At 38.0% G+C, this 11770-nt stretch overlaps 1 protein-coding gene across 2 annotated transcripts in view; it reads right to left on the bottom strand.

The window, feature by feature from the left end:
• Positions 1-4613: 4613 nt before the first annotated feature.
• The window catches only part of slc4a1ap (solute carrier family 4 member 1 adaptor protein), a 10747-nt gene continuing 3590 nt past the window's right edge, over positions 4614-11770 (bottom strand). The window contains exons 2-10 of one of the 2 annotated variants that reach the window (XM_016251488.1): positions 8958-9153; positions 8750-8878; positions 8210-8270; positions 7821-7960; positions 6439-6599; positions 6279-6348; positions 5994-6186; positions 5143-5236; positions 4614-5041 (exon numbers count right to left, since the gene is read on the bottom strand). In XM_016251488.1, coding sequence (XP_016106974.1) covers positions 4805-5041; positions 5143-5236; positions 5994-6186; positions 6279-6348; positions 6439-6599; positions 7821-7960; positions 8210-8270; positions 8750-8878; positions 8958-9153 — 1281 coding nt within the window. In that variant the 3' untranslated portion in view covers positions 4614-4804. Of the gene's footprint in view, positions 5042-5142; positions 5240-5993; positions 6187-6278; positions 6349-6438; positions 6600-7820; positions 7961-8209; positions 8271-8749; positions 8879-8957; positions 9154-11770 lie in introns of both variants that reach the window. The other variant, XM_016251487.1, reaches the window with a different exon arrangement.

Here is an 11770-nt window from a genome sequence, read left to right on the forward strand (position 1 = left end):
CCGGATCGGCTTTCACCGTGGATGAAGCGGAGTCCAGCCCGGGGTTGTCACATGTGGTTGCCGCAAGCCCTCCGGACGCTCCTTTGTCGAATCCGCCGGCTGCCGCTCACTCTAGCCCCCGGCCTCTGCTCACTCTAGGCCGCCGCCGCTCACTCTAGGAAGCCGTGTGTTACGCTGTGTTTCGTTGTGAAAGCTAAACTACTTTGTTTGGCCTTCCAAAAATGGACACGACTAGAAATCAGCGGTTAAGTTGTATTTACAACACTGTTCCAGAACACTTCAACCCAAATATTCAGATGTGTGCAGCACATTTTATGGAGGACTGTTTCCTGATCCTGGTAGAGTAGACTACAATGCCGGCTGTTCTGACTCACAGATTGTAAGTGCGTTTGAGTTTTTATATTTTATATATTTAAAGCGAGTTTTTTTGGGCAGTGTAGAGTAGGGCTTGTTGTTTGTCATTTCTCCGATCACAAATGCAGACATGGATTTATATTTACGCGGCGCGATGCAACGCAACGCGTAAAAAGACAGTATAAGTATTTATAAGTATAAGACATTATAATCCATAATTATATCCCCACTGGGTGCAACGAATGCCTTGTTTCTAATGGGTTTTCATGTTTTTGAATCATCACTCCGGCCTGACAGGGCATCATAACAGTATGGTGAGGGGCGTAACATTTCCGTCACATGCTTGAGGTATTCGGCCAATCACAACGCACTGGATAGCTGGCCAATCACAGCACACCTTGCTTTTTCAGACCGAGCTTTGTAAAAATCGACGCGTTTCAGAAAGAGGAGAAACAATAATGTACAGTATGTGGAAAATAATGTTTTTTTTAACCTTAAACAGCATAAACACATTTCATTACACCAAATACACAAAATAATGTACTTTTTAGCAACATCATATGACCCCTTTAAAGAAAACAGCAGTTAGTAAATGAATAGAGTGCAAGTCTAAAAGGGGCATTTAAAAAAAGAATAGAATTAGAAGAGTGCTAGAGTTAGAGGGTCAAATAAAGATGAAAGAGATGTGTTTAGCCGATTCTTGAAGATGGCTATATATATATATATGTATAGTACATTTTTGTACAGACCAAGCATCAGAAATGCCTAAACAAACACTGTATTTCTGCTCGACACCCTCCCGAAAGCCTTGACCCATAGAATTCCATTGAAAATGTATTAGTGTAAACACGTTTATTTGTTTTTACACAAACATATTGATTTATTTTATGGTTACCTTAACCTTTCTTGTACATTCAACACTCCTTAAAAAGATAATAGATAATGACAAAATGCGATAACAGCTAATTTAAGCAAGTGTTTATTAATATTGTAATTAATATTATAATTTACTTAATAGATAAAAACAAAACAAAAAAACAACCACGACCTGAAGAGGACCATTTTTAGAATTATAGTCAAAGGCAATCGACAAGATGACAAAAGGCATATAGAATTTGCTTCAGGAAGCATCTGATCATGTTGATAATTTAGAGGCCATAGAAATGTGCTTATCAAATATGATAAAGTAGGCTTTATTGGGCTAGAAGACCCCAAAACCTCAACACAAGACTGTTGGTGAGACACAGCGTACATTTTTATTTTACAAAATAACAAAACACACATTTTGTATCATGCTCTCCAAACAATGGAGAATTCAAAAGCACTAAAAGGGTTGCATAAACAGAGAGACCAGTGCGTAGTAGCGAATCCTCGGAGACGCCAACACACACAAGCTCGCACATCACCAACACTGAGTCACTCTTCATTAATATCAAGAGAAGTGAAGACACACATTAATAATGTACACGGAGCTCACTATCACTCCCTTTCTTGCAAACACACACACATTCATTAACAGCTTGCTCCCAATCCTAGAATGCCAAGCAAGTGTCCAGATGGCTGGTAAAGCCGCCTCTCTCCGAGGAGGCATCGTTAGCAGTCAACAGAACCGTGTCCAACAGGAGCTCTCGCCATACGGAGCGTGGCCACTCAGCCAAACTGAGGAGGGAGTCCGCCGTTGTTCCGAGAATGAACCCAGAACAGCACATCCGAGTGGTCAATGAGCTCGCTTAAGCTTGTTAAAATGATCCAAGAACAGCAAGCTGTGGGTAGAGATTTGTCAACAACAGAAGTTCTTAAACATAAGTGGATTGACATGACTGATGCATTTGAAGAAAATACAATGTCAAATGGAATACATTTCGAATTGAATAAGCAGCAAAACAGAAACTCCAAAACGTTGTTTAAGAAATGATATTGTTTGCCCAGGAAAACAACCCTGAAAATAGAATAATCTTTTCCTCAGCCTTAAGCTACCTCCACTCCAAAACTATCCTTGGTCTCAGACCAAGTGTGTGAAAACAGGGCAAAGGGAAGTGAAAATCAGTCACAGGACCAAACAGTTTTCATGAACAATTGCTAGAAACATCTTATCCTAACCTAACATCTGTCAAAAACTTCATTGTTTTGGCATAAAGATGAGAAAAAAAGATATATCTGTTCACTCCCAAGGGCTAAGATGAACGTTTGGGCTGATTCCATTTCTGATCCAGTGAGGATGGTCTTTCCTTTCTGTATTCAGTATCCGTACTTATCGTTCAGATGTGTTCGACCATCACCGGTCTGACCTGTTCAAAACAGACACAAAGGATAAACTGATCTATTTGTTTCACCTGTTAAACATTTCTGGTTTATGACAACATGAAATGGCAATTACAAAGCATTTATTTGACTTCCATAATGAGATGGATTTTCAAGTCAAAGAGAAAATGTAATGCAAACCAACATAGATCATAATCCTTTATTTTTATGCATCGGGGGGAAATTTCAATTTTTATGCATAGATATTTATATACAAATAGGCAATAATTTAATAATCTCTAAAATATGCTACCATTCAAAAGTTTGGGGTCACCAAGGCTGCATTTATTTAATCAAGTATACGGCAAAACAGTGTGATTGTGAAATATTACAATTTCACACACAAAAAAAATAGGTCTTGTATTTTAATATATGTTAAAAAGAAACGTATTCCTGTGATGGCAAAGCTGAATTACGCCAGTCTTCAGTGTCACATGATCCATTAGAAATGCTGATTTGGTGCTCAAGAAATATTTCCTCTTAACAAAACCGTGTTGCTTAATATTTGTGTGGAATCTGTGATACATTTTAGGATACTTAGATAAATAGTCTTCACTGTCCCTTTTGATAAATATAACACATCCTTGCTGAATTAAAGTATTCATTTCTTTCATAAATAACTAAATACATCTTACTGACCCCAAACCTTTTAAAAAAGTGACGTGACATGTGGCCAAGTATGGTGACCCATACTCGGAATTAGTGCTCTGCATTTAACCCATCCAAAGTGCACACACACAGCAGTGAACACACACACACACACACACTGTGAACACACACCCGGAGCAGTGGGCAGCCATTTTTGCTGCGGTGCTCGGGGAGCAGTTGGGGGTTCGGTGCCTTGCTCAAGGGCACCTCAGTCGTGGTGTTGAAGGTGGAAGAGAGCAACCTTTGGGTTACGAGTCCAACTCTCAAACCATTAGGCCACGACTTCCCCCATAACAGAACAGTTTGAACAGTTGAGCAAAAATTCTTTAGGGCACATTAAAGAACACATTATGTATGTCTGCAAATAAAATATACTTCAGGCCAACATTAAGTCTTTATATTCTGATAAAGTCATAGATAGCCATATGGCTAATACAGTGTAGTAATGAGGGCCATTTGTTTTTGCTTTAGGTAACTTAGCGTAACATGATTACAACTTATAGCACCATATCAACAAAAATGGATTCTGGCAGAGACTGGATCTCTCTCTTTTATCTAAGAAACAGAGAACCTTATCTAGTAATAACCTCCTGACTTTAAAATAAATTCCTTGGCCTGGAATTCATGTGTTTTCCCATAATGCAACTTCTCTAATCCCCAGAAACTGTGACTGAACTGTGTTTGAAGTGTCCTAAGATCAAAAGCTAACACTCATTCAGCGAAAGCCTGTAAATTGAGATTAAAGGGTGCAGTGCCAAGAATGCTTGATTTCTGCATATTTCTAACTGCACAAAGAAATAAGTAGTTGTTTAGGGTTTTGTGTAACAGTACAGGCAGGACTTAATTATATCACAATCATCAGGGGTGAAGAGAGGCAGCTATTTACCCGATGGAGGAACCCAAACACAGTAGTCGGGGTCATCTTCTGGGTACTGCTTAGACATGGTCACAGGAGGCTAGAAATAAGAGTAGATATGTATAAATATCATCTGTTCATATATGAATCGCGATTCTGTCTTCTAACGATTCTAATGGATTTACAAGTTTCAAAATCAATGTTCTAAAGTTAGTGTTTCGACACGCACTAGAGGCGGTTTAGCCAATCACAACACACTGGGCTAGCTAACCAATCAGAGCCCATCGCCTATTTCCGAGGGAGGGGCTTCTTAAAAACAGGAAAAGATCAGTCCGTTTCTCAGAGAAGGGACAGAGCGGTGTGGAATAAAGGTAAATTATGTGAAAAATAATGTTTTTTTTTAAATTTTTTTATAAACTAAGCATTAACACATGTTAGTCTGCACCCCATAAACACAATCAAGCCTAGAAAAAAACCAGTGTACCACCCCTTTAAGTAAAATTAGACTCTGTGAAGCACAACTCTGCCTTCTTGTGGCCAGAACTAGAATTACACTACTCTAAGAATATTGTTTTAAATTCCTAACAAAGCTTTTCATCCCAGAGCACTGTTAGAGCTGTGGTGGGTAGTTATTTTTGTCAATGTCTAACCATCAGGGCGGTGTGTCTGAGTTTCAGCTCTGTCTGCACTGGAGTGCTCGGAGCTGCTCGTCTCTACAGACTGAACAACCTCCATATCCCCATCTGTGACCGCATCCTCTGTTTCCTTGTTTTTTTCCTCCTCCTCCTCCTCTTCTTCTTCTTTCTCTTCCTCACCACCAGGGGGCATTTCTTTCATGTTGAAGAGCTCAGGAGGCAGATTGGTTCGCTTTGGGGGTAACGTCTACTCATTTAGGCGAGAGAGAGAGAGAGAGTCATATGCAACTCTTACAGAGCCTAAGAATGGCCTATATATTATTCCTATATAAATGTAAAAAGACTCACTCCTATAGTTCCAGTCTTCAGTTTGAATTTACTCCCTCCTTTCATGGCTCCAAACAAAGGCAGAGATAACTTCTTAGGTTTCTCAGTGTCCTGACTACTAGATTTGTATTTAAAGCAAACAGACAAAAACATTATATACAAAATTAGGCCCTATGAAATCCATTTTTTTTTTTTAGTCTATGGTACAGCCCTACTTTTGATAGCGGATCTGAAAGGAACACTGATGGTGCGTTCAAGTCATGTTGGATAGAGCGTATTTACGATTTACGCCACCACAAAGTCGTTATTACGAGTGGGAAACTCAAAATTTTCTTTAAGCCCCGAGTTTCCGAGTTGGGGGCGTGTCAATGAGAAACATGGCGGAATCGATGGATGCAACGTCTGTAGTTGACGGTAAATTTTTGTTTAAATTGATAGTTTAGTTGTCCTATAAACTTAAATTGGTCATGTTCTTGTTACGCAGCTAGTTAATGAAATCCAAGTAAAAAAAATGCTATCATTTTTGCACCTATAGGTGAAAAATCTTTTGATTTGCCATGTTGCATTTAGCTAACAGCTTTTTTAATCTCTGTATTTTAGCGTTTGTTGATGCTGAAAATCAGTTATACTGGGATCCTGGTCTAAAAAAAAACATTAAAAACGCAAAACACACCTGATGCGAATCCTTTGCTCTTCACTTTCTATAAGCAGAGTTAATAGACCCTGTTGTATTTTCTTGTAATTTATTAAAAGAAGGTACACCACCATCTTGTGCCGACTAAACGGACTTGAACGCACCTGATGTCGTAATCCGACTTGTCAACTCGTAAGTACGAACGTCCCAGGAGGACTTGAACGCAGCATGAGCTCACCTGCTGGCCTGTAATGAGGGCAGCTGGGTGGGTTTGGCCAGGTCTGCTAGCTTGCGCAGTCTCTGACCTTCCTTCTTCAACTCGGCTACTTGTAAATGTAGCTTCTTTCTCTCCACCCCATCCAGAGCGGCCTCGCTCCGTACCGCGCTCATGAAAGCATCCAGAGGGTCCTCGGTGGAAGAACTGGAGACTCCTGAAGGAGGACAACAAACAGGAGGTGTAACCTTACACATGATGAAATATGGAGGAAAACATGAAAAAGGATGGAGGCTTTCACCACCTTACCTCTCCCAGAAGAACTGAGCCTTTTCTCAGCGTCAGCCAGCTCCTTTTCCACCTCAGCCAGTTTGGCTAGCTAAGAAAGAATACATATTACATCAATACCAGGTACAGCACACACAGGGGCATGGATAATCACAAAGGAAATATGATGCAGGTTCCATACCAGTGATTCATATGTATCAGGACGCTCCTGAATCTTTCCAGCCTTCTTCATGCGTTCAGTGCGCTTCTTCTCCACAGCACCTGTCCGGTCAAGGAACGTGTCATCATCACTGTCATAAAAATCTTCATCTTCCCAGTTTTTCTTCTTGCGTTTGCGGGACACTGCAAAGAGACAAAAATAGAATGCTTGTAAGTGGACTATAAATGCCTGACAAAAGAAGAAGAAGAACGAAAACTAGAAGTTTTATTGACCTGTCAGCAAAAAAATATCATTAGAGACCAACAACTTAAAAACAGGGCAAAATTTTAAATATGATTATTAAAAATCTCAAATCTCATACTGCAAAACTAAATTCTAAAACCTAGTCACTTAATACGGTGAAAATACCGATCAATGTAAATACGTGAATAAAGGCCTAAATTAAATATATTCATCATATAAAGTCATCGAGTCTCTTCAGAAATGTTGGTCTAAACAGTTTCATATGGATTAGTTTTACGATCTCTTTAAGAACTTTTAGAAATGTCAAAGTGGCAGTTGCATAGACTGTCAAAGGAGGGACAGAAATCGCTTAGATTTCGTTTTGTTAATAATATCTTCATTTGTGTTCCAAAGATGAACGAGAGTCTTACTGGTTTGGAACGACACGAGGGTGAGAAAATGATGACAGAATCTTCATTTTTGGGTGAACTATCCATAAAAATAAAAAAAACTGCCAAAAAGAATAAACAGAATAGTAAGTACATCATTATATGTATTTGGTTATTATTTTTTATATTTTGAACTTTCCTGTCCAAGAACATTTTTGCACTAAGAGATGACAATGGGTGCTTAGTGCTCTCACCCGGCCATTATATTAATTCAAAGAACATGTTCTCTCTCATACATTTAGCTCTGAAATAATATTAGAAGTCTGTTTCTTGTGAATTTTCCCTCTTTAAAATTAAATACACTGGCAACAACTAGAAAACAATGTGATACTCAGCATTTCAAAGTAATGTCATCTCAAAATTCGACTCATTTGGGCAGCAGCCATACGTTGTTTTATTGTTTAAAATGTTTTGTGTCAAAAAAAAAAAAAAGCCTCCATTTAGTGTGTAATATAACAACTGCAATCTTGTTGCTGCTTATTGCTGACCCTGTGAGTAAATGGAGTTGAGTCGACGACCCTGAAAAACCCATAACTGGTCACTCCTACAAAATTCTAAAATCCAGTTTTACACAAATGTCAATCAAAATACATAAACGACAATTTTTTTTTTTTTTGAATATTTTATTTGGTAAACAAACAAACAGTTAACATGGCCATTTTTAAAAAGGTTTATCCATGAGTATGAGCCCAGTCATAAGTCCTTTGGTATGACTGTTTGACGTCTACCTACCTGCCTCCTGTCTCAGAAGACCACGGGCCTCCAGGACGCGGCAGGCCTCTAAGCAGCACTGGACGGCCGCTTCTTTCTTTTTTCCTGTGTGGGTCACTTCAGCCACCAGCTGCCTGCCCATAGCATCATCCACCGGCAACCTAAAAGACACAGAAATATTTTCAAATCTCAACTTCTACATAAATGTCACCAAAATCACCTGTATCCTTTTTCATAAGTAATATTCACAAATGCATAGCCATTTAAGATCAACCAGTCTGTGTATTTCCGTAGATAATTTAAGCCACCAATCATTCCAATTTTGGTAGCTGGTGTTAAATTGCTATAAAGCCAAAAAAAAAAAAAAGGTGCAAATGTGTTTTGGCTGCAAACAGAGATTAAGTGCTTACTTAATTCTGCAGAGCCAGGAACCATGGCCTTTTTCTTCATACTCAAACTCTAGTTCTTCTCCTGAAATGAAAATAAACAATTAAAATCATATGATTTCATGGTTGTATGTGGCTGTATCCTCATTTGAATCAAGCTATGGTTACACTTTACTTGAAGAGGTGTGCATAAGAGTGACATGACACCTTCATAATCATGACATGACACATGTCATGAATATGAAGGTTTTTATGCATGTTTATGACAACTGTCATTAAGTGTCACTCGCTCAGTTATGTCATTTTTAATGCAAAGATGACATTGTTTGAGATGTCTTTGTTATGGGCTATGGTTGGGGTAAGGGTAGGGGTAGGGTTAGGTCAAATAATGTCATATTTGCATTAAAAATGACATAACTGAGCGAATGACACTTAATGACAGTTGTCATAAACATGCATAAAACCTCCTTCATATTCATGACGTGTGTCATGTCATGATTATGAAGGTGTCATGTCAGTCTTATGCACACCCCTTCAAGTAAAGTGTTACCCAAGCTATTTTACCTTCTCTGTCATAAAAGCCCTGTAATGCCTTTTTAGGGTCTTTTAAGTATGCTGCTTCCTGATCCTCCTGAAATTCTGTGGCAAACGGATTCTCCTCATTCTCATCCTCTTCTGGCATTGCCTCTTCAGCTGAAAAAAGGACAAAGTGTTAAGTTCACTAAAATTAGGTAGTCACAATGGATTGAGGATCATCTGTTGTCTTTGTTACCCATTCCCCAAGAGCAGCCAGTCTCTTCTGAGGAGCTTCTCCTTGAAGCACTGGCTTCGCTGTCCTCTTTCTCTTCTTCCTCATCTGAGCCGTCACCCATCATCCTCTTCTCCAGCTCTTCTCTCTGTTTTCTAGCACGCTCTCTGAGCTCTGTCACCGTCAGGTCAGATTCCTCTTCTTCGTCAAACTCTGGACCCTGAGAAAAGAGGGAATCTAGTATAATCAAAGCTAGCTCAAGCAATAATAATGAGGAGCATGAGATAAATCGGTCACACTTTAGTTTGGGGACCAATTCTCACTATTAACTATGACTTTTGCTTAATTAAACTCCTAATTTGCTGCTTATTAATAGTTAGTAAGGTAGTTGTTAAGTTTAGGTATGGGGTAGGATTAAGGGGTCTAAAATATGGTCATGCAGAATAAGACATTAACCTGTGTATAAGTTTATAAGTACTAATACATTGCTAATATGCTAGAAATAGGCATGTTAATAAGCAAGTAAAGCAACTAGTTAATAGTGAGAGTTGGTCCTTAAAATAAAGTGTTACTGATATAAATCTATTTACGAGGTCTAATATAAATCATTAAAATTTGTCTATATATATAATTATATTTTGTAAGGGTCAGCCAATTATTAGATAACATACACTCTTAATTTCATCAACTGCTGGACTACACTGTAAAACTGATTTTTCTAAGTTGTTTTTCCTTGTAGTTAATTGTGAAATTTACTAGCAACTTCTGAGTGAAAATAATTTTGGTAGCTTTGAATTGGTAACCACGGTTTCTGGTGAAATACAATAGTTACACTGTAAAAAAAAATCCATACAATTTACAGTAAAGAAAACGGCAGCTGTGGTTGCCGGAATTTTACCGTAAAAAATACGGTAGCAATGTTTTAGGATTTACGGTTTTAACTTAAATTTACAGTTAAATACCGTCATTTCATTATCTGATATAATGTTAATATACCAACCTATTGAAGTACTGAAATCTGTTTTGTACCTTTGTAATACACTGATAACCACCAAATGCAGGTGGTGATGAGAAAGTCACATGATGAACCAAAGCCCATCACAAGCAGCTTTTAAATAATAACATATATAGAAGGTGCACAGTGTCATTCACACAAACACTAAACACCATCATGGTAACACACATGAAACTGAAATAATGCAATAAACACTCATTTAACAACATTAGGTGTAACACGCAACCCTAATATACAAAACTGATAAGAAAAAACTAAGAAGAAAGTTATTTCAACAAATAAACATCAAATTTGAAATGTAACGCAGGGAATTCTGGGAATGTCAATTTACGGTTATTCACTGTAAATTATACGGTCTTTTTCACTTCCAAAAACAGTATACTACCGTAAAATTTATGTCCAATACATGTAATGTCCAATACAGTTTTTCACCGTATATAGTAGGGGAATTTACCGTTAACCATTTAACAGGTTTTTACAGCCTTTTACCGTTAAATTCACGGTCATTTTTTACAGTGTACTACAGCTATTGTTACTATTGTAAAGCCACAAAAAGGACAAGTTTTACGGACAAGTACAATGGCAATCATGGTGCATGAATATGGTAATCATTCAGTATCATGGTATATACAAAACTAGACTAACAACACTTTTAAACAAATAAATTAAAAACACATCTATAATATGGATAACATAATATCTATAATATAATATTGAAAACATTTAGATTTCTTTTAACCAGTGTAAAAAGCTATTAAAATATTTGTCATTTTGTTTAGTTTTCTGATGTCAGTGGTGGCTATTGCCAAGTTACAAGTTATATTGTACTAACTGTATCAACTATGGTATCTTGGCTGTGACATGTATCAATGACAATAAATGTGATATTGAATTAATACTGTAATATTGAACATTCTATTTGTACTTTTTTTTTGGGGGGGGGGGATTTTTCAGAACCTATTTCGGTCACTTCTATCAGATATATGCAATGCCTTGCGAAAATATTCATACCCCTTCATTTTTTTCACATTTTGTTAAGTTGCTGCCTTATGCTAAACTGCTTTAAGTTACTTTTTCCCCACATCAAACTACACTCAATACACCATAATGGTAAAGCAAAAACACAGGTTTTTAACATCTTTGCAAATATATTAAAAATAAAAAACGTAAATGATTCCATTGCATAAGTTATCTGGGACAGTTGAAATTTAGCTCAGGAGCATTCGTATTGCTTGTAGATGTTACTACACTTCGAGTGAAGTTAACCTGTGGCAAATTCATTTGGATGGGTATGATTTGGAAAGGCACACACGTCTTAATAAAAGGTCTAACAGCTGATACTGCATATCAGAGCAAAAACCAAGCACTGAGGTCAAAAGAACTGCCTGTAGATCTCAGAAACAGGTTTGCATCAAGCCACACATCTGTGGAAGAGTTCAGAAAAAAATTCTGCTGCATTGAAGGTTGACAGAAGCATGTAGTCTCTGTTACCCTTAATGGAAGAAGTTTGAAACAACCAGGACTCTTCCTAGAGCTGACCTCCTGGCCAAACTGAGCAATTGACGGAGAAGGGTCTTGGTTACAGTGGTGACCAAGAACCTGATGGTCACTCTAGTTGAGCTCCATGATCATATATGCAGATGGGAGAAACCTACAGAAGGACAAACATCACTGCAACACTCCACCGATCTGGTGTTTATGTCGGTGTGGCCAAACTCAATCTTCTCCTCAGTGAAGACGCATGAAAACACACTTGGAATTTGCAACAAAGCACCTAAAGAACTCTCAGACTCTGAGAAACAAGAGTCTCTGGTCTGATGAA

This window comes from Sinocyclocheilus grahami, unplaced genomic scaffold, assembly GCF_001515645.1.
Source record: "Sinocyclocheilus grahami isolate Dianchi unplaced genomic scaffold, SAMN03320097.WGS_v1.1 scaffold1047.1, whole genome shotgun sequence".
Lineage (NCBI taxonomy): Eukaryota > Metazoa > Chordata > Actinopteri > Cypriniformes > Cyprinidae > Sinocyclocheilus > Sinocyclocheilus grahami.